General features: G+C 49.1%; 1 protein-coding gene across 2 annotated transcripts in view; it reads left to right on the top strand.

Moving 5' to 3' along the window:
- The window catches only part of HEATR5A (HEAT repeat containing 5A), a 277,280-nt gene that overhangs the window by 177,298 nt on the left and 76,626 nt on the right, over positions 1-23,356 (top strand). Inside the window, exons 20-21 of one of the 2 annotated variants that reach the window (XM_082275260.1) lie at positions 1,179-1,348; positions 2,120-2,146. In XM_082275260.1, coding sequence (XP_082131386.1) covers positions 1,179-1,348; positions 2,120-2,146 — 197 coding nt within the window. The remainder of the gene's footprint in view (positions 1-1,178; positions 1,349-2,119; positions 2,147-23,356) is intronic. The other variant, XM_082275261.1, reaches the window with a different exon arrangement.

Here is a 23,356-nt window from a genome sequence, read left to right on the forward strand (position 1 = left end):
GGTGCTGTGACTGATCACCAACTACCTGAGTCCTAGAGAGCGATCTTACTTGCCTGTCACTTGCTGCCTGCTTAGACCTCTGCTCGGACCTGGCAACTGTTTTGTCTGCTTTCCTCAACCATTGCCTGAACTGGACTACTTTATCTGCAGCCCTGGAAAAAGTCTCTGCACCATAGCCTGCCTGTTCCAGCAACCTTCTTGATGGGGTGATCCTTAGGGCTACGACATTATGTCAGTTTGAAGCAAAGTAAACTGGGACCACTGGTGTTCCTGACCCATCTCCAGCATCAGCAGCTCTGGTGTAGAATGGTTGCCACTGCTCTTCAGGTGAGCCTGCATCACCTCCCAGGGAAATGATAACATGAGGCTTGCCCTAGGGTTTCTTTGTTGACCATTTTTACTTTTGTTGGTCTTTATATATATATATATAATACTATTTTATTTATTTTTTTTTCATTATGGGATTGTTGCCATTTTCCACTTGTTTTTTTAGGTAGAGTCATTCCACTTGGCAGTGATCTCATCTGCCCTGGTCTGAGCATCAGGTAATTCTCTATGGCCTCCAGTGATTGCTAGCATGCTCCTTTGTTCCAAAGGGAACATCACATCATCTAGTTCAGGTCCAGACATTGGTCCTTCCGGTAATTTTGTGTTGCAGATGGTTTCAGGCTCCTTCTGGGGTGGCTGTTACTCACCTGTCAGTTGGACTGCTGTGCTTTTGGACATCTCAACGTCATTCTTAATTCCTGTGTCCTTCAATGGACAATAGAGAAAATAAGGTTTTTGTACTTAAAATAATGTATCTTGAGTGTATCTTTGAGTCCACCCCTCTATTTTTGTTGGCCCTGTTTAGTGCTTTCTTACAAAACTGAGGTATGCTGGGTAGAGGATGAGTTATTTAGAGGCTGGCTTACATTGTTTCTGTTTGCCATAGTAAAACCAGACTGAATTTCTGAGTCACTGTGTATTTCAATGTACAAAAATAAAAAGATTTTAAGGTAACAAAAATGTAGTTAGAACCACAACTCTTGTCAAGTTTGACATTTTTCCTGATTTGTACTGGAAGTTTGCCTTTTGTTGTTTTCTCTAGTCTTTATTACTGTAATTAATTGCTCCCTCATTTTCTTGTATATCCTTTAGAACTATGTCTATATTATTTAATTGTACTTCTTCTATAGGAAGTGGGGAATCAGTGGCATCACAAAGGAACTACTGCTTGTTGGCTTGCTCAGTGATGCAAGAGAATCCAGACTGCTTGGTTCAGGCCCAGGGCATCTCCTGCTTACAACAGCTACATATGTTTGCCCCTAAACATGTCAACCTGTCCAGCTTGGTGCCAACATTGTGTGTAAGTGTTGCTGTGTAGACACCAAACAGTACTGATTAATATGTTTACGTTTTCTTTTATTTAAAAGCTTTGATGTCACCATATTTGAAATGTGAAATTTTTCTAAATATAGTAACAGGAGGGGTAGTTTAGTGGCATAAAGTACCACAATTGGGATTTGATAAGGCTTTACTGTTGATTTGACTATATCGGTCAATCTTACAAGAAGTAATGTTTCAGTGCAGCTGCTGATTTTGCTTTTACATTTTGTACAGTACACAGAATTTGTATTTGAGCACTGCTTTATTTCTCATTTAAATTGCCATTAAAGATTGTGAAAATAGAATAAAGAGTAAGAATATTACATTTTCCTTACCCTAGGAGCACAGAACACATGTTTTAGGCACACAGGTTTTATGTTGAAATAAATGGAAACACATGAAAACACCCACACTTTGCTTTGCACATAAATGGGCTTTTGGACATTTATGTGCGTTAACTTGCGTTTTCATGCTTTTCTATTGCTTTCAGTCATAAACACACGCACCTAAAAATGCATTGATGTATTTCCAGCCTTAAACTTTTACAAAATATAAAGCTGCAATTTGGAGTCTTCTTAAAAATACTTTCAAATAGCATAGGAGATTCTTTGTGCAAGATTTGTTTATATATACTAGACTTGTAGCATCAAGAGTAACCTAATAGAAGGGGAAACTTGAACTAGGCCCCGATGTGCTGTTATTACATTTAGCTGTCCCTTCCTCACACATCTGTCATTTTTATCTCCTGCAGGAGGTCTTGCTGGATAATTCTATTTTGGTATGTCACCTCCTTACCCAGTATTTCGGCTGTGCCTTCTTGCATCCCTCTTCTTTGTACTGCAAACGTATGCGCCCTTCCAGCTTTCAGAGCATTTAGTCCATATTGTAGAATAATAGTCGAGAGGTGCTTATCTGCTGACACTCTTGGGGTTTGATAGCGAGGTAAAATGCAGTGTTGTAGGATGTAATCAATCCCATGTGTAAGAGGAAGTTGAAGGGGTTCCCTACCTTTAAGTTGTTGTATTGGCCATTGTGTAATTCTCGTCAATTGCTGTTGCCTTTTTTGTTATCCTTTTATATGTTTGTGGCAGCAGATTTATACATTAATAATAATAATAAAGTCTTTGCTTAAGACAGAGTCTTACTTACAACAACCTACCTTTTGTCCACCCCTGCTACCAAGGCAGCCTGTCACGTATCCACATGTCTATGCATTTGGTCTTGTCATCTCAGCTTCAGGGGAAAATCAGAGATCAGGCAAAGTCTCTGGTTATTTGGCACTGACTGGAGGTCAGTCGCCAGGCCCTTGCAGCCGACTGTATAGTCGTTTTTTTGTGCAGCAGAGGGCAAGTATTTTTTATCTTTTATTCTATCAGAATGGTAGGGCTGTTTTAGCGATAGAACTGTTTTAAGATTTGTCAAAACCGTACAAGAAATCTAGAGAAAGAAATGACATATGAAGGGAAGGTGTCACAAATACAGTACAACGTATATGGGCCAAGAGCTTTCGGTAATTTGAAGGTAGAGAACCCTTTTAAAAACTGATGACCCTTACCATGGAAACAGTCATACTCTTCCAGATGTTTTAAACAAGCTTTTTCAAGAGCCTGCTTTTGTATGAAAAAGCACATTCTATTTTACTAGATTTATTGTATTGTATTTGAATAATTGCAGTCTTTAACCTGTGTTACACCCACCCTGCCAGTGCTTTGTTCATGCTCCATGTAACCAGGAACCATTCCTTCTTCAAGTGTATTGAAGTTGGAGGTTCTGAAATATGGCCACTGCTCTGTTTCCTGCTTTTGTGCATGTGACATAACATTTTCTGGAGTGTTTACACTGCCTGTTGCTTGACTCATTTTGAGATATGCATTTGTTCATGCTGGTTGCTTTTGTTTTTTGCATTTGTAATGTTCATTCTGTGCAGTTCTGTTCTTCGCTGTTTAACTTGTTTTATAGCTAATTTTTATGACGACACTGTTAACCTGAGTAATAATCCCCCTGGCTAGATCTTCCAAGTTAGGGAAACAAGAAATATAGATTTCTCTTACGTCCTCCGACAGTCGCCGCCTCTTCATATTCGTCACATATGGGGTATTAGACTTTGCTCCGAAGGAGTAGCTAGGCAACAGAATATGTTAACAATAAAGCTTTAACATATCCCACCCTCAAGGGGTGGTCCCCTCAGTCAATACCCTCCTACTTCCTGCAACCATATCTGTTTTAATGTCTAGCTTGTCAGGAGTGGCTGGCTCTCTCTGTGCTGGGACTTTCTGTCCCAGACTCTTTCTTCTTTTTAATATTTTGTTTGAGTTTTTCTCTCTACCTTTATTTAGCTGTTATTTTGTCAGCGTTAGTTAGTTCTTCGGACGAAGAGGATCATGCGGACTGGGTCTCGGGCTGATCCCCCTGGTCGCAGGTCGTGGGTCAGTGGCTTCCCAGTCTGCCATCGAGCGTTCAGCCAGGTAACGCTCCTGGCACAGTGAACGACCCATCCCTGTTCGGTGCAGGGATGATTGGTGAGGTGGCTACCTCACTGGACGCTGTGCGGTTTCTTAACCCCCATTTTGTGCGTCTTGAATTGCGACTCTCCCTGCCTCATGTGCAGCGGCTTGTTCGCCTGTGCGGGTCCCCCACGCCATGTGAGGTAAGTGTATCTATGTGGGGACCTGTCTGTCTGGGGGGGTGTCAGTCTGGGACTGTGTAACCTGCCTCTATTCACACTGCTTGTCTCCCTATCTCTCGACTGCATGCTGTGGGCTGCAAGGGGGGGGGGGAGCTGTATGACACTGTGTGTGTCAGACTGGTCAGTGTGAGAAGCTGTGTGCTGTGGGGCATGTTTTTTTGGCATGTTTGGGCACTATACGGCGATCGCTGCGGCGATCTGACATGTATTCTGATATTGGAATGTAATGTGTGTTTTAATGCACTGTGGAGCGGCGGTTTCGGCGCCAAACGACGCCATTTTGCCTACACCCGCTCCGGCCGCATGGTTTACATGCATGGCGGCCATTTTCTTGTAGCCTCCATAGGCTTACATAGAAGCGCCCTGGCAGCATCACTTCCTCTTTCCTGGAACACCGATCGAGGCAGCAGCAGCGGCGAGGGTCTCCTCAGGTTTTATCCTTCTGTTCTTGCTATCCATTGCCTGTGTTCAGTTTGCATATTCCCTGTGGGGGTCTCATTGTGCTTGAGTGTGGTGCGGTGGGCTGCTCTTGCCGCGCTTGCTTAAAAGGGGCAGTTAACCCTTGGTTGTCTGGCATTACAGGGGCAATGGATTCTCAGGAGGGCAAATTTCCTACAGTATTGGTGGAAAGCCAGGGGACCGCTGTTTCCCCCCCAGGGGGGGGATTTAGCCACTATTGTGGCTGGCCTTGCTGCTCAGGTGCAAATGCTGGTGGCTGCTCAATCTACTAAAAGGCCCAGAGTTGCTCTTTCCTCTGATTCTGAGGGTGAAGGTGATGGGGCTGTTCTGGCAGGGGCCTCCTTATCGGGGTCCCGCTCCTCTCTTGATCTAGTGGGGTCTGAGGTGGAGGCTGAAGTTGAGGGGGTTGATAATTCTCCCCCTGGCTCGCCTGAAGAGCTTGCAATCATGGATGAGTTGATTGCTTCCATTAAGCAAACGCTGCGTTTGCAGGACGAAGTGTGTCCCCCCGCTGCCTTGGCGGCTTATGGGACGCAGAGGAAACGCAGGTCGCCGCAGGTTTTTCCCTGCAATGCTGATTTTCAGCGCGCTGTTAAGGATCAATGGCGCGATCTGCGCAAGCCTTTTGCGGTACCGAGTAAATTCAAGCTGCGTTATCCTTTTTCGCCTGCCACTGATGAAAGGTGGTGTGTGCCTCCACCAGTGGATCATGCAATTGCGGTTTTGAACAAAGCCACTGCGATTCCTGCAGAGGGTTCCCCTGTTTTCCGTGATGCCACGGATAGGAGATTGGAGTCTCTTGCCCGTCATACTTATTCTGTTACGGGTTCTATGCTTAAGGCTCTGTTTGCTTCTCTCATGGCGGCCCAGGCGATCGCAAGTTGGACGCAGATGCTTAGGCGCGTCCTAGTGGCCGACTCGGCCTCGCCGGCGACCCTGGATATGGTGGATCAGATCCACCAGGGTGTCATGTATCTGTGTGATGCGGACCTGGACCTGATTCCGTTGGCTGCACGTGTGCACAGCGTGGCGGTGTTGTCTCGCCGCCTGGTCTGGTTGAAATGTTGGTCGGTGGACCAATCTTCACGTAAGACCTTAGCCAATCTGCCTTATGATGGGTCTCGCCTTTTTGGGGAGTCCTTGGATGTGTTGATTAAGGGGATCACCGGGGGTGAGAGCACTCTCTTGCCCCATTTCCCCAAGGCTAAGGGGGCTTCTGGGAAGAAGCATGCTAATTTTCGGCCCCCTCAGGGGTCCTTTCGTGCCTTTCGGCCGCACTACAAGGGCAAACCGTTCAAAGGTCAAGGCTCTCAGAAGAAGCCCTGGTCTGGTAAACAGAAGTCCGGCCAATCCGGACCTGCAGCCCATAACAGTTCGGCCTGAAGGGGCGCCCTCACCCAGTTTTGGGGTGGGGGGACGCTTGCTCGGTTTTCTTCAGCCCTGGTTGGCCCGTGTGCGGGACAGATGGGTTCTGGAAATCGTTCGATCTGGTTACAAGATCGAGTTTCTCTCTCGGCCGGAGAGCAGATTTTTTCCCTCAAATCTTCAACTGTCTCCAGAGCGCTTGCGGGACCTGCACCTGGCGGTGCGGGACCTGAGGGCTCAGGGAGTGGTGGTTCCGGTGCCTCATCGGGACAGGTTTCGGGGGTTTTATTCCAATCTGTTCACCGTGCCCAGAAAGGAGGGCAAAGTTCGTCCGATTCTGGACTTGAAGGCTCTGAACCGCTCTGTGCGGGTTCGCAAGTTCCGCATGGAATCCCTGCGGTCGGTGGTGGCTGCCCTGGCTCCGGGGGGAATTCATGGCCTCCATCGATTTGAAGGATGCGTACCTTCACATCCCCATATTCGAGGGTCATCAGAGGTACCTTCGATTTGCCATTGCGGAGGATCACTACCAGTTCGTGGCGTTGCCCTTTGGTCTCGCCTCGGCTCCGCGGGTCTTCACCAAGGTGCTTGCACCGGTTCTGGCATTATTGAGGGCCCAGGGCGTTTCTGTCCTGGGGTATCTGGACGACATTCTGGTTCGGTCTGCGACCAGCCAGGGTCTGGAGGAGGACCTGTCTGTCACGATGCAAACTCTACAGGAGTTTGGTTGGACGATAAATTTTCCGAAGTCGACACTGAGTCCGTCGGTTCGTCTCCCCTATCTGGGAATGATACTGGACTCGGTGCAGGCGAAGGTCTTCCTGCCGGAAGACAAACTCAGGACTCTCCGGGAGGAAGTCAGGTCCCTCAGGGACGTTCCGAACTCGTCTCTGCGGACGTGTATGAGATGTCTGGGATTGATGGTCTCGGCCTTCGAGGCGATTCCTTTCGCACAGTTTCACACGCGGGGTCTCCAAGCGGAGATCCTGTCCAGGTGGGACGGGCGACCTCAATCTCTGGATCTTCAGATCTCGTTGAGTCTTCGCACCAGGGAAAACCTTCTGTGGTGGCTCCAGTCCCCGTTGGTGTCCGGGGGCAAGTCGTTTCGTCCGATCTCGTGGACGGTAATCACCACGGATGGCAGCCTGTCGGGCTGGGGTGGAGTTCTGGGCGTTCTGTCCGCTCAGGGGACTTGGTCGGAGGGGGAGTCTTCCCTTCCGATCAACATTCTGGAATTGCGTGCGATAAGTCTCTGTCTTCATCGCTGGACGGACCGGCTGCAGGGTTGCCCGGTTCGGGTGCAGACGGACAATGCCACGGCGGTGGCCTACATCAACCACCAAGGGGGCACCAAGAGTGCCCGAGCGGCTCGAGAAGTGGCCGACATTCTGTCTTGGGCCGAGACTCATGTCCCGGCGATAACGGCGGTTCACATTCCGGGAGTGGAGAACTGGCAGGCGGACTATCTGAGTCGCCAGACCCTGGATCAGGGGGAATGGTCTCTCCATCCGGCTGTCTTCCAGACGTTGTGCGCGAAGTGGGGTCTTCCAGATGTGGACCTGTTCGCGTCTCGCCTCAACAACAAGGTGAAGAGGTTCGTGGCAAGGACGCGCGACCCTCGGGCAGACGCGTCGGACGCGTTAGTGGCCCCGTGGCATCAGTACAGGCTGATGTACGCGTTTCCACCGATTCAGTTGCTGTCCAGGTTCCTTCGCAGGTTACACTCGGAACGCAGCACGGTGATTCTTGTGGCACCGGACTGGCCTCGCTGGTCCTGGTACGCAGACCTCGTGAATCTGGCGGTCGACGCCCCGTGGCGTCTGCCTCTTCGAGACGATCTACTGTCTCAAGGACCGATATACCATCCTGCTTTACAGTCGCTGGCTTTGACGGCCTGGCTGTTGAGACCGAGGTCCTGAAGGAGAGGGGTCTCTCTCCGGAGGTCGTCCATACCTTAATCAATGCGAGGAAATCTTCCTCGGGGAAGGTTTATTACCGTACTTGGAAGGCCTATTTTGCCTGGTGTGAGTCCAGGGGGTGTTCACCCCGCACGTACTCGGTGTCCCGTGTGCTGTCTTTCCTTCAAACGGGTGTTGATCAGCGTTTGGCGCTGGCTACGATAAAGGGTCAGGTGTCTGCTCTGGCCGTTCTGTTTCAACGTCCCGTGGCTTCCAACCCATTGGTTGGCACCTTTATTCAGGGTGTGCGGCATCTGGTTCCCCCGAGGCGGGATCCTCTGCCCCCTTGGGACTTGAATCTCGTTCTATCTGTGTTACAACGTGCTCCTTTTGAACAGATCAGGGAGATCTCGTTGTCTATGTTGTCCAAAAAGGTCGCCTTTTTGGTGGCGATCACTTCGGCTCGCAGAGTGTCGGAGCTGGCGGCTTTGTCCTGCAAGTCTCCGTACCTGGTTATTCATTTGGATAAGGTGGTCTTGCGACCTAATCCTTCTTTTCTTCCGAACGAGTTTCGGACTTCCATCTTAATGAGGATATTGTCTTGCCTTCGTTGTGCACGAAGCCTAAACATCCGAAGGAGGTGAGATTGCACTCTCTGGATGTTGTTCGGGCGATAAGGGTTTACCTTAAGTCGACTGAGTCTTTTCGAAAGACGGACTCCTTGTTTGTTCTTCCAGAGGGTCCTCGGAAGGGCATGGCGGCTTCGGCCTCTACCATCGCCAAATGGATCAGGCAGACCATTGAACAGGCCTATGCCTTGCAGGGGAAGGTTCCCCCTGTGCCTGTGAAGGCGCACTCGACTAGATCTCTGAGTACGTCTTGGGCCTGTCGTCATGGGGCTTCTGTAGCCCAGGTGTGTAAGGCGGCGACTTGGTCGACCGTGCACACTTTCACAAAATTCTACAAAGTAGATGTTCAGGCATCGGCGGATGCTTCCTTTGGCCGCAAGGTTCTTAGTGCGGCTGTTCCCTAGGGTCCCTTGTTGGGGACTCCTGGCTGTTGGGATAAGTTTTGTATCCCCTGGTTTTTTGTCTTTTCCTGGGTTGTTGCTCCTTTTGAGCACTTGTTTTTTGCTGTTGCCCAGCTGGTTCCTTCCTTTGGTAAGGTTCCTTCTTTGATGCGGAGACTGCGTTGCCTTTTGGCGCGAATGCGTTTCCCACCCCTCATGTTTGCACTGCTTTGGGACGTCCCCATATGTGACGAATATGAAGAGGCGGCGACTGTCGGAGGACGTAAGAGAAAACGGAATTTTTGTAAAATCTTACCTGTAAAATTCCTTTCTCTGAGTCCTCCGACAGTCGCCGCCCCCGCCCCTCTAATGGGGTTTGATTGTGTACTCTACTGCTATTCCACTAAAACTGAGATATGGTTGCAGGAAGTAGGAGGGTATTGACTGAGGGGACCACCCCTTGAGGGTGGGATATGTTAAAGCTTTATTGTTAACATATTCTGTTGCCTAGCTACTCCTTCGGAGCAAAGTCTAATACCCCATATGTGACGAATATGAAGAGGCGGCGACTGTCGAATGACTCAGAGAAAGGAATTTTACAGGTAAGATTTTACAAAAATTCCGTTTTCTCTGTCGCTCATTGACAGACGTAGTCCTCCTTGATTAATATCAACTCGGGTTATACTGCCCTCTACAGGAGTAGGACTAGACAGTAAAGAAAACGTTCTGGCCACACCCTAGGGGCAGTCCCAGAGGGTATATCCTCTCACTTCCTGCTACAGCAAATCCGTTTTTTTCTGTCTAGTTAGGAGTAAGGACCTAGATTCCTTGCTAGGATCTTCGGTCCTGGCAGGATTTTTTTTAGAAATACTTTTTTAGACAGCTTTTTTTCTCCAGTGTTCCTGTGAGATCTTCAAGCAAGTACGCTGAAACTGGGCGACGGGCTGGATGTTGAGATCCAGTGGTCACCCCAGTTCAGCCTACGAGCGCGTGCAGGCCATAGCTCCGCGCTGGGTCGGCCGCGACATAGTCCCACTGGACGGGGACTGACCCTGCGAGTTAAACGTCTCGCCTGGACGCCAATGACCAGCAGAGTCACGGCGTCCGTATTGGTCGACAGCCCCCCCACCCCGGTGGAGAGGGGTTCTGTCAGGAGTTGGCGCCCGCCTGGTTCCGGTATGGTGAGTAGAATGTTCCCCCCTCTCCCCCTGTTGGGTTTGTTGGTGGATGCGGGCCCCTCTCTGGGATGGTCGGACACTCAGTTTCTGGGTCTCCCCTCTATCCTATAACAGGTCACAGATGCCCCAATTTTGAGTGTGATTTTGTGAATAGAAACCATGAGGCTTGGTTTGGGAGCTGACGATCTAAAGTCACTATATGACTGTAAGGGTGACTGAAGTCAGTGGCAGACTACTAAAAGGCATTACCATGAAGATAGAGGTATTCTTCCTGTCATAGTGTGTACACGGGCCGATGCCTATGCCTGAGTACTGCAGCCACAGATCGCTATCCCTCCAGAAAGCCGGTCACTTCCACAGGCCGCACAGCCTCCCGCAGGCCGAGGACACCTCCCGCAGGCCGAGGCATTCCCGTAGGCCGCACAGGCCGAATGCACACCTCCCACAGGCCGCTGCTAGCTTGCAAGCCGCCGCTATCCTATACAGACCGCCGCCATTTTTTCTTGCAGATCGCACGAGGCCGCCATATTTGCGTAGCCTCGTGTCTCCAGCATGGGGGCGGCCATGTTTGAGGTGACCAAACACCTCGTGGAGTAATTGGGAGGCGCCGGAAGGTGTGTAAAGGGGCGGAGCCGCCTCCTTGGCCCAGGGAAAGCAAGCCAAAGACTTCCTGTCTGTAACAGACAGTGCTGGAAGCAAGTTGATAAGAAACTTCTGTGCATCAGGTGAGCCTTGGGGTCTCTCTCTCTTTCTGAGGGGTCCAAGCAGGTAGACTGAGGGGCGCTATTGCGCTGGGGGACTAAGTTAAAAAAAAAAAAAAAAATGTTTTTTTCTTGCAATTAATTTTTTTGTGTTTGCTGGCAAGTGTCTTGTTACATGAACCCTGCCACACATGTATCCCCACCTGATCCCCTCGGGGTGGCCGCAGGACCCTCCAGTACCCCATTTGTGATGATGCATTATCAGCAGTTTTGGAGTCTTTGGTATCCCGGGTGGAGGTAGCCTGTCAGGGACGGGGGTCAAGAAGAGCGACCCCCGCCTACCCCTATGTCATCTGATACTTCAGATACGGATTCTGAGCTGGTCATTGCAGTCCCTTTTCTGGGGTTGTTGTCTCAGGTACGGTCTCCTCAGACAGTAAGGAGGACGCTTCTGCCTCCGCCATAGCACAAGAAGCGTTGGTGGAAGCACTAGTTGTGTCTGTCCGGGAAACCTTAAATCTTGAGGTTACACCGGCAGAGGTAGCGGAGACTCATATTCCTTTTTTGGTAATAGCAAGCCTACCAAAATGATGAAGGGGTTCCCTTGCTCAAATGGGGTCGTCCGTAAACGAGCCCCTGCTATTTCCAAACGCATTGCTAGGCGCTATCATTTTGAGGAATCCCTCATTACAAAGATGGACGGTACCACCAAAAGTGGACTCACCGATTTTCAGACTAAATAAAGCCACTGTTATCCCGTTGGATTGACAGAATGGGTCCCACCCATCTCTAGGGTGGGGGGACGTCTTCACCGGTTTCCGGATCCAGGGCTTTCCAGAATCCCGGATAAAGGGGTTCGCAAGGTCATATGGTCGGGATACAAGATCGAGTTTTGATCACTTCCACCAGTGCGATTCTTCCCTTCCAATATTCGACATCCCCGGGTCGCTTAAAAAGCTTTGCGGGGGACAGCTTGATACAACAAGCAGTGGTAGTTCCCATTCCTTGGAGGAGTTCTAGTCGAACCTGTTCACAATGCCCAGGAAAAAGGGCTAGGTGTGTCCAATTCTGGTCTTGGAAGAGATGGCGTCCATCGATACAGTGGTGGCCTCCCTGCATCAGGGGGATTTCCTGTCGTCCATAGACATTTAGGATGCCTATCTTCATATCCCCATCTTCGCAGGACATCAGCGTTTTTGTTGCTTTTCCCAAAGATCATCCCTGTTTCCCACCAGGAGACTGAACTATCTGGGCCTAATTTTGGATACATCCTTGGCAAGAGTGGTTCTCCATGCGGAGAAACTCCAGAAGATTCAGTCAATGATTCGGATGTTGCTGTCCGTCAACTGGCTGGGATTGATGGTCGCCTCTTTAGAGGCAGTACCGTTTGCCCAGTCTCATACCCGAATTCTCCAAAGAGGAGATTCTTCTCATATGGAATCTGAATCCCGATTCCCTGGACAATCGGATCCGATTGAGCGAGCGGACCAGGGAGGCTCTGGTCTGGTGGCTTCGGTCTCCGATGCTCAGCCAGGGGAAGTCATTTCTTCTGATAAATTCCAGGTTACCGATAAATGTGTTGGAACTGAGAGCGATCAGACTTTGTCTGATTTACTGGACCGAGCAGCTCCAGGGCAGCCCGGTTCGGATCCAATCGGACTATGCCTCGGTCATGACTTATGTCGATCACCAAGGGGCACCAAGAGTGCCCTGGAGGCCATAGAAGTGGCCAACATTCCTATTGGGGGAACAGTTGTTCCAGTTCTCTCCGCGATATTTATCACGGGGGTGGACAGGCAAATTTTTTCAGCCGTCAGATTCTGGATCAAGAGGAATAGTCTCTTCATCCAGAGGTATTTCACCAGCTGTCCCTTCATTGGGGCACCCCGGAGATGGATCTGTTGGCAGGTTGGCTCAACAGGGCTCGCGCCCGCGATCCTCTAGCGGACGCAGCAGACGCGCTGAGCGCCCCGTAGGGGAAGTATCAGCTACTGTATGTCTTCCCCCTTCTCAAGTTACTGCTGAGATTTCTCCGCAGGATAGAGGTGGAGGGAACTCCAGTTATCCTGGTATTCCGGGCTAGCCTCGTCAAGCCGGGTACGCCGACTTGGGCAAGACTAGTCGCGGACGCTCCTTGGAGACTTCTTCTCAGGGGGGATCTGCGGTCTCAAGGACCGATCTTCCATCGTGCTTTACAGTCGCTGGCTTTAACGGCCTGGCCATTGAGACCCAGGTACTGAAGGACAAGGAATTGTCAGCTTCAGTTATTCCTACTCTAATTAAAGCAAGAAAAGCGACTTCCAGCAAAGTCTATTATCGCACATGGAAGGCTTATATTGCGTGGTGTGAATCGTAGGAGTTTTCCCCCACGTACCTATTCGGTGACCCGAATCTTGTTTTTTTCTGCAAAAGGGGGTTGAGCAGAAACTATCCTTGAGCACTATCAAGGGTCAGGTTTCAGCGTTAGCAATCTTCTTCCAGAAGCCTCTGGCTACTCATTCCTTGGTGCGGAATTTCATCCAGGAGGTGCAGCACTTGGCTTCGCCAGTGCGCGCGCCCTTACCACCCTGGGATCTTAATTTGGTGTTGTCGGTTCTTCAGAAACCTCCCTTTGAAAATATCAGGGAGATTCCCTTGCTTACATTTTCCCAGAAGGTGGCCTTCTTGGTGGCTATCACTTCTGCACGCAGGGTGTCAGAACTGACTGCATTATTGTGTCATTCCCCATATCTGGGGATTCATAGGGATAAGGTAGTTCTTCATCCGAAGTCATCTTTTTTTCCTAAGGTGGTTTTCAGACTTTCATCTGAATGAAGATATTGTGCTACCTTCCTTGTGTCCTAAGCCCAGTCATCCTCGGGAATGTGCGTTGCATTCCTTGGATGTGGTGCGGGCAATCAGGGTATACCTGAAGACTACGGAATCATTCCGTAAGACGGATTCACTTTTTGTGATCACGGATGGCCCCAGAAAGGGGTTGCCTGCATCTGCCGTGACTATCTCCAGATGGATTAGACAGACGGTGGTACAGGCTTATTCTATTAACGGTCGGAATCCTCCGTTCCCTGTTAAGGCGCACTCCACTCGAGCCATCAGGCGTCAGTGGTCCAGGTGTGCAAGGCGGCTACCTAGTAGTCGGTGCATACCTTTACAAAATTTTATAAAGTTGATGTGATGGCATCGGTGGATGCCTCATTTGGCCGCAAGGTTTTGCAGACCGCAATTTGAGGAGACCGGTGGTCTACCTCGAGGATTTTTTTCCGTTGGAATTTCTGTTGAGTCTCATCTTTTGATTGATGAGCCTTTTAAAATTCTAGTTGGCACCGGTTGGGCCTTCTAGATTGGATTTTGATTTCCATTTTCCCACCCCTCATTTGTGGCACTGCTTTGGGACGTCCCGAGTTGATATTAATCAAGGAGGACTACGTCTGTCAATGAGCGACAGAGAAAAATGGATTTTTGTAAAATCTTATTGTAAAATCCTTTTCTCTTAAGCTCATTGACAGACGTAGTACCCGCCCCTCTGTTTTTGAGTTGGGTTGGGTTAAATTCTCTAAACACTGCTTTGTGACATAACTGATTTGCTGTAGCAGGAAGTGAGAGGATATACCCTCTGGGACTGCCCCTAGGGTGTGGCCAGAACGTTTTCTTTCCTATCTAGTCCTACTCCTGTAGAGGGCAGTATAACCCGAGTTGATATTAATCAAGGAGGACTACGTCTGTCAATGAGCTTAAGAGAAAAGGATTTTACAATAAGATTTTACAAAAATCCATTTTTTTAGAGGCCCTTCCTTACCACAGCTTCAGAGTGTTTCCCTGTTTCATGGGGCAGGTGGCGAGAATGTTTCTTCTTTGTCTAATCCATGTCATTGATGCAGCAGGATTACTATAAGCCTAGTTGTAGAGGCCTCTTTTCCTGCCAAAACCTTGGCAATCTGGATAGGTAGGACTCACTGGAGGAAACGGAGTAGAGGAGACCTCAGGGGTGCTTCAATTGGACCTTTACACACCTGAATAGCTTGATTTCTCTGCACTCCCAACATTCTTGCCTAAGCGAGAGTGATGTATACCCATTCCCCTGTCACATATATCAGGTGATTACAGGAGTAGGAATGTCCAGAGGGTGGAGCTGATACCCGTAATTGTGGGCTGGGCTCTGATCCCGGAAGCAGCCAGGCAGCCCACCAGCCAAGGAGGACTAAGATAACAGCACAGGACATGGACTGTGACACATGAGCAGCACGTCACAGAAGGACAACGCTGGATCTGCCTGGCAGTTAAATAAATGGATTGAGGACAACTCTGCTTCAACAGGTAAGGGGTCTCTTTAAAAAAAAAAAAAAAAAACTGTGGTGACAGAGGTGTTTCTTTAAGGTTACATAGCACTCGAGAGACAAATATAAATATAAGTGGTAGCTGCTGATAACCTATGTTATCAGCTTTTGTTCTCCTGCTGTTAGTTTAGCACTTATATTCTCCCAGAGCTTTCCTCAAAGCATACAGCTGTATGTTGTGTTCAGAGATTAAAGCAAGGTGCTGGAGAGCATGGAAAAGTGTAACTTTTATATGTCCAAGTCAGAAATTTTTTTAATACAGCTTACCAAGTGCTGTTGGAGATCCAGCTTTCTCTATCATTCATTGACAGATGCAGCTCCATATTCTTCTTGACCATTGGCTTATGCTGCCCCCCACAGGAGTAGGACACTAGGCAGGAAAAATCTTTACCATGCCTATAGGTCAATCCCTGCAGGCATACACCTACTCACTCTGCTATAGGATTCAGTTTGTTTCTGCCTAGTTTAGGAGTAGGACCTAGTTCCTGGCTGGGACTTCGGTCTTAGCTTGTCTTTATTATTTATAAAGGGAACCTTTGTTAAAAATAAAAATTTTTAGCTAGTTATGTTCCTGAGAGAATTGCAATCAACAGCCGGACTGGGTTTTGGACTGAATATCCTAGATCCTTAGGGTCTCCCAGCCAGGCCAGCGAGCGTATGCAGGTTATAGCCCAGCGCTAGGCCTTGCCACAACAGAGCCCCAATGGACGGGGGCTGGCCTGCGAGTAAAACACCTCGCCGGGACGCACATGACCTGGTTCGACCTGAGTCGCAGAGTACCCCTTGGCCGTCAGCACTCCCACCCCGAGTGGAGAGGTTGTCTGCCCGGAGTGCCTGATGTGGTTGGTATGGTGAGTAGTGTCCCCCCCCCCATAGCTCTGGCGGTCTCGGGGCAGTCCTCGGGGGTCCTCGGGGGGGGGGGGGGGGGTGGATGGACGCGCCAATGCCGATATAGCAGATCTGCGGGGGGGCTAATCCTTGTGGGGATCCCTGCTGGGGACCCCCGATGCCACTACTGGTTTGGGCCTTTTAGGGGGTCATGGAGAACACATTGCGCGCCGAGGGGGCCGTCATTTTACTGTGGAATTGTTCAGCCTCATTTTGCAGAAGTTCTCATTGAAATACGTGGGCGACCATGTTTTTGTGGTTTCCCTATAGGAATGCATTGGACAGCCATTTTCTCTGAGTCTGCGAATGCCGGACAGCCATTTTCTCGGAGTCTGCGAATGCCGGACAGCAGTGAGCAGCTAGGCCTTTACTCTATTGATGACCCAGGTACTTCTTCCTCCTGTGAAAATCATTTTTTCTACACAGCAGTCCGATCCTGGTCTCTTCCATAACGAATGGTGGTATGCCTATTGGGGTCCCTGTAGGTCTCTCTCTCTCACCCTGCTATCTGCAGTGCTAGTGGCTGGGACATGTAGTACCTCTGGTGCAGCGATGTGGGTCTGTTTTTCGCAGTTTTTTTTTTTTTTTTTTTAAAGGGACACTTCTCTATTCCAGGGTTCATATGGAGTCCCAGGAACAAATTTCACCTAGAGATCCCCTCTTTGCGGTTCCACGGACATCTGGGTCGCAACCCCTGTCTACCTTTAAGGTGGTTTTGGAAAACCTGGAGTCAAAAGTTTATTTGGTTTTAAAAAATACCACTATTTCAGCTGACAGGAACGATGCGTTCTACCATCAAAGCCTGGGAACAGATGCAGGTGCTGGTGGAGCCAGGAGCCACTGGTGTTTCCCCAGCCTCCCCATTGTGGTGGAACCCCAAGTTTCCTCATTTTGCCTCGATCCCTGATCCTACCATCTGGGCCGTTAAGGGGGTGAAGTTGCTGGGGGATATTGTCTCTGGTGGGGAGCTGTGCTCCTTTGATGCCCTGAAGGTGCGTTATGATCTTCCAAATGGGTATTTTTTTCGCTATCTCCAACTTCGCCATGCGTTTGTGGCACAATTCGGTTCCTCTCGGGTTGTGATTAAAGCTTCAGCTCTTGTAACAGCGATACAAGCGGCGGGTATGCGGAAGCCTCTCACAGAATTGTACAGGGAATTGTTCGCTATCACTCCGCCTGCTGTACGTAGATGTCGGGAACGCTGGGTGGAGGAGGTGCCTGACCTGGATGGTGATGACTGGGATGATATGTGGAGTTCACCCTTCGCCTACCTGGTCTCTGCGAGGGACCGTCTGATTCACTTTAAATTTCTGCATCGGATTTATTACACGCCGGCGAGGCTGGCGCGTATTTATCAGACGGCCTCGGCGGAGTGCTGGCGTTGTTCCCATTCACCGGCGGACTTCAGTCACATCTTCTGGGGGTGCCCGGTGGTCAAGGACTATTGGGCATCCGTCTTAGCTTGTATTGTGGAGGTGGTTAAGATTCCGGTCCCCAGCTCCGTGGAGGTTTGCCTCTTGGGGTTGGTGGATGGCTTGGCCCCTGCGAGGGCCGTTCGTACTCTGGTCAGCTTGCTGCTTTTCTATGCGCGCAAGGCTCTGCTCTTACACTGGAAGAGTCCCTTGGCTCCCACGATCCTTTTCTGGAAAGGCTTGGTTAATAAAGTGACTCCGCTCTATAAGGCCACGTATCTCAGTAGGGGATGCCCCCGTAAGTTTGATAAAGTATGGAAAACATGGATAGACTCTCCGGCCTCGACCTCCGTTGATCAGCTTTAGTGTTCTATGTGCTACTGTTCGGGATTGTCTGGGGGGGGGGGATGGCCATGCCGGTCGGTGATATATTCCTGTTCATTGTGCTCTTACTGCATGTATAGAAGTCTCTCTATTTTTTTTCACTAAGCCATGGGGTTGCTGCTAGTGGGCTCTGTGCTGGACTAATCTATAATGTTCTATGACCTTACTACTGGATAATTGGAGCAGTCTTGAGGGGTATCTTTATTACTGATGGATGCTTTGTCTTTCCACTGGACGTGCTGGATGGAGCCTGGGGTGGGGGGATTGGTATGGGAGGGGTTTGACCTGTTGTCACTGTTTATGGTTGTTGCCCTGCGTGGCATTGTCTTGTCTGTTTTTTTTTGTGCAAAAATTCAATAAAAACAAATTTTCAAAAAAAAAAAAAAATACCACTAGTAAAAAGCGCCCTGAGGCGCATTTCACCCTGAGGATTCTGCGTCATCCCACTCGGATGGCGAGTGCGACATATCCTTGTCTGCAGCCGCGCGGGAAAGCGCACTGGTGGAGGCACTTAGTGTCAGTGCAGGAAACTCTAAAAATGGCGGATGATTCTGCTGCATCAGGGACGCAGGTGTCATTTGGCACTTGCAAATCCCAGAAGTCGGGCAAGGTTTTTCCTTGTCCGGAACTTTTTGACAAAATTGTCTCTGACCAATGAGAGCGCCTCTAACAGATGTTAGTGGTGCCGAAGTGTTTTAAGAGGCGCTATTCATTCGCAGACACTGTATCCACAAAATGGACAGTTCCACCGAAGGTGGACCATCCGGTCTCCAGACTGAACAAATCTACTGTGGTCCCGGTAGAGGAGTCCCCAGTCTTTACAGACCCTGTGAATAGAAGGATTGAGTCTCTGTCCCGCCACGTACATGTGATAGCGGGCTCAATACTTAAACCGATCTTCGTAATCACTCTGGTGTCCCAGACTATAACGGAATGGGCAAAGTTGCTAAAATGTGACCTAGAAATAGAACCGCTCCCTTCGGGGCTGGCAAAGCGAACGGACCAAAAGGTTCAAGCCCTACTATTTACATGTGATTCGTCGCTAAATGCGGCCTCTCTTGTAGCCAGAGTATCCACGGTGAGGGTAGCTATTAGATGCATGGTGTGGCTAAAATGATGGTCTGCGGATCAGGCTTCAAAAAAGGCTCTATCAGAGCTCCCCTTTATGGGGGACCATTTGTTTGGACCCTCATTGGATGGAACGATCAAGGGTCTTTACAGGTGGGAAGAGTACTCTTCTCCCTCACGCCTGCAAGGGCAAGTCACCCCATAATAGACAGGGGCCATATTTTACAGCCCACAGGCGGCCCTTTCGTTCCTCCGGCACGCAGAAGAAAGGATCTAAGCCATTTAGGTCTTCTGGGGGTTCCAAGACCTGGTCGGGTAACCCGAGAGCAGGCCAAACCAGATCTACAGACAAATCCCCCTCTGCATGAAGGGACGCCCTCACCCGTAACTGGGGTGGGGGGACGTCTTTGCTTCTTCCGGAACCATGAACCTCCTTATTTCAGGGCAAATGGGTCCACGAACTGATCCGATCGGGTTACAAGATCGAATTCAGGTCTCGACCGTTGGACAGATTCTTCCTGTCCAATCTACGCCTATCTCCAAATCGGTTAAGGGATCTACGAGAGGCGGTATAAGATCTGCTGTCGCAAGGAGTGATTGTGCCGGTTCCTTCTCGGGAAAGCTTTCAGGGGTTCTATTCAAACCTGTTCACTGTTCCCAGGAAAGAAGGCAAAGTGCATCTAATCCTGGACCTCAAGGCTCTTAACCACTTTGTGCGGGTACAGACGTTTCAAATTGAGTCCATTCGCATTATAGTATCGTCCCTACACCAAGGGGACTTTTTAGCCTCCATCAATATCAAGAATGCATATCTGCACATCCCTATTTACGCTGGACACCAGCATTTTCTTCTCCATAGTCCATAGTGACGAAACATGTAAGGGCATGAGCACGCAGTCATCTCCAGTCACGTCTGACGTCACGGTCCCGGAACTCGCTGTCTCTTGGCTCCGAGCGGTGAGTCCGACACGGGCAAAAGACGCTAACTGTTTTTCATGCTGTTTACATGCTGTTTACATGCTGTATTCAAGTTGTTTACATGTGAGTGCAATACTTTGGGGAATGGGAAGTTAAATAAATGTGTTTTTGCGGAATTACACTATTGGTCCCCTTTTGTTTGCTTCACATGGTATGCATATATTTGATGCTGGTGGATGTCGGATTGAGTCTATTTGACTGCTAGTATTGCTGGATATGAGGTGCTGGCTTCCATGTTTAAAGTCTTAACTCACTCTTGGGTCCGGTGGACGCTGGAACGAGCCACGCTGACCGCCTCCATTGCCAAATAGGAGTTGCTGGGTTCCATGATAAGGCTTCTTATATTCTTGGGTCCGGTGAGTGTGCATTACGAGGGGGACACTCTTTTGGTGTGGTGAAGGTAGTCCAGCTATTCGCAGGCTAACACCGTGGTGAAGGCTACACTCTATCTGGAACATATGAACTTTTGACAAGCATCATTTATATTATATTCTTTTATGTGGCGCCAGAAGCATACTCAAAGGACATTGTTCTACATATATATTATTGTATGTTTTATATGTATTGTAGTTTTTATTAATCTTTTTATGAATTCATTGGAGCGCTGCTAGTGTGATTAGGATGCTGCTTTGAGAGCCATATTCACACCTTGTTCTTATTGATTTTATTTATAGCAGCTGCCATCTTATATATTAGCTTTGTGATAGCGCTGGGTGAGTGGGCAGTTTTTAATTACTCCTTTTTATAATTTGTGGCGTTACCCTTTGGTCTTGCCTCCGCTCCCAGGGTCTTCACCAAAGTGTTGGCTTCAGTATTGGCATTACTGCGACAATGGGGGATTGCGGTAATGGGGTACCTGGACAATCTCCTCTTCGCAAATAAAGAAAAAATAATATAGCGTATACAATTGCAACACAAATCGTATTGTAATTGAATGTTATTAAAAATTACGTTTACTTTTCAATCTGCAGCTGTTGTAATTTTCTGAAAATGCAATGCAATATGGCTACCTGGAGCTCTTCTGTACACAGAATGTGTACTGACCACACCCTAGAAACATAATTTCCTGCTTGTGGGATCGGCACACCAATTTTCCCAGAAGTCTGCCTAAGATGCAAGTCAGATTTCTGGCATCCCCTGCAACAAAAATGTCATTTTTGGTGAGATACTCCCAATAGGAACACATCTAATGGAATGCAGGCCCATCAGTTTTCCTCATTAGTGCTCTTCATTTTCCACAGCTGACAGATAATTATGAAACCACTCCCATTAGACCCACTCAGCACAGAGGAACAAACAAAGATTTCTTCAGAATAAGAGTCCATTCACACTAACGCGACTTGTCAGGCGACTTGTCAGCCTGACAAGTTGCGGTCCCTCGCGGTCCATTGACTGCTACAGGAACCGTTCTAATAGGAGCGACACAAGTCGCTCCGACTTAGAAAAAGGGTCCTGTACTACTTCGGGGCGACCTCGGAGCGACTTGCATAGACATTCATTATATGAAGTCCGTGCAAGTCGCGCCGAAGTCGCGGTGCATGGGACTTCACAAGTCGCCCCCGAAGTAGTACAGAGTCGTGCCGCGGTAGTGTGAATGCGGGCTAACAGAAGGTAGGATTCTGCAACAAAGTTTGTTACAATCCTTGTAATGTACATAAATCACTCAGAGGGGAATGTTTTTTCTCAACAAAAGTGGAGTTATGCGTTAAAATAAGCAACACAAACATTTTACGAGCGTTTTGTCATTTGTTTTCTGCTCAAACAGCAGCTCACCACCCCTAATCTCCTCCCCCTCTCCTCCCTCTGCTCAGGTGTGAATGCAGCCTTTAAGGGAGTGGTCTGGAAATTCAACCTTCTTATTTTGTTCAGCAAAGAATTCCTTTTGAAAGTTTTGAGGCTTGCAGTCAGTTTGCATAACACAGGCCTGGTTTTTACCTCCACCCTAGGTGGTATATATTAGTGATCGACCGATATCGTTTTTTTAATACCGATACTGATATTTTGGTCATCGGATATCGGTATCGGCCAATATTTGGCAATATTTTCGGACATGTAAAAAAAATTATAATTTTTTTTTTTCTAAAGGTATTCTCGCGAAGGGATCTGAGGGTCTAAAAGACCCCCAAACCCCTTCTCGGCACCGAAAACCATTCAAAACGCCAAGTTTGGCTGTTTTGATTGCTGTCAGTTTTTTTTAATTCGGCGCCGAGTACCTGGAAGTGATGTCATGACATCACTTCCGGGGTTTTTACATGGAGACGCAGTACACCGGGTCTTCTCTTCGGCAGCGGTGGAGGTGGGAGACCCGGGCGAGCCATGGAAGGTGGCGGGGGGGGCGGGGGACGTCCCCTCCCGCTCCTTGTAATGACAGCTGAGCAGCTTCTCAGCCGCATCGGTTGTCATTACAAGTCAGCCGACCGTCGGCTATGGACACCGGTACCGGGGTGATGCCTCTAGCTGCAGGCATCACCCCGGTACCAGCACTTTCCCGAAATATCGGTAAATCCAAAGGCTGATTCCGATATATCGGGGGAAAGTGCATATCTGCCCCCGATATATCAGTGTTGCCGATAATCGGCCGATCCCTAGTATATATACATATCAGTTAGTATTTCATTGGGTTGTGAAACTAAACTGAAGTAACCATAAAAACTGTAAACAAACATGCAAAAAGCTTTCCTGTGGCATATGAGCCCAGGGCACTATAGCTTTAAGCCAGATTGCTAACCACTTTGTCTCTGTGTTGTCTGTAGTAAGTGCTTGCATATTTATACAGTACTAGACATTAAGCCCGTTAAATTAACGGGCGCTAGAACATATGTGGTCAAACATTTGTAAAAACAGACTTAGCAGTAAGTCCACGCAAGCGCGCACCCGCCGTGCGCCTGCGCACACCAACCGCTTCCAACAGTTTTGCCCGACTGCCCGAAGTCTCTGCGCTCCAAGTCCCAATGGCTGACCGTGGGGCACATGCGCAGTAGCGCAATCCCACGCACACAGGGACTGGACGCAGAGACACTTGTACTTTATATGTATAGATTATTTAGTATACTTAGAACAGAAGGAGATATATATATATATGGGGGGGGAGGGGATTGTAGTGTGTTGGGGAAGAGAGGGGATTGTAGTGTATGGGGAGGGGATTGTAGTGTATGTGGAGGGGAGGGGATTGTAGTGTATGGGGGAGGGAGGGGATTGTAGTGTGGGGGGAGGGAGGGGATTGTAGTGTATGGGGGGGGGGAATTATAGTGTATGGGGGAGGGGTTCTACAGTGTATGGGGGAGGGGTTCTACAGTGTATGGGGGAGAGAGGGGATTGAAGCGTGAGGGGGAGGGAGGGTATTGTAGTGGGGGGGAGGGAGGGGATTGTAGTGTGTTGGGGGAAGGGAGGGGATTGTAGTGTATGGGGAAGGGAGGGGATTGTAGTGTGGGGGGAGGGAGGGAGAGGATTGTAGTGTGGGGGGGAGGGAGGGATTGTAGTGTGGGGGGGAGGGAGGGATTGTAGTGTGGGGGGGAGGGAGGGATTGTAGTGTGGGGGGAGGGAGGGGATTGTAGTGTATGGGGGAGGGAGGGGATTGTAGTGTGGGGGGGTAGAGGGGATTGTAGTGTATGAGGGAGGGAGGGGATTG

The sequence above is a fragment of the Pelophylax lessonae genome (genome assembly GCF_965119305.1).
Source record: "Pelophylax lessonae genome assembly, chromosome: 13".
Classification (NCBI taxonomy): Eukaryota; Metazoa; Chordata; class Amphibia; order Anura; family Ranidae; genus Pelophylax; species Pelophylax lessonae.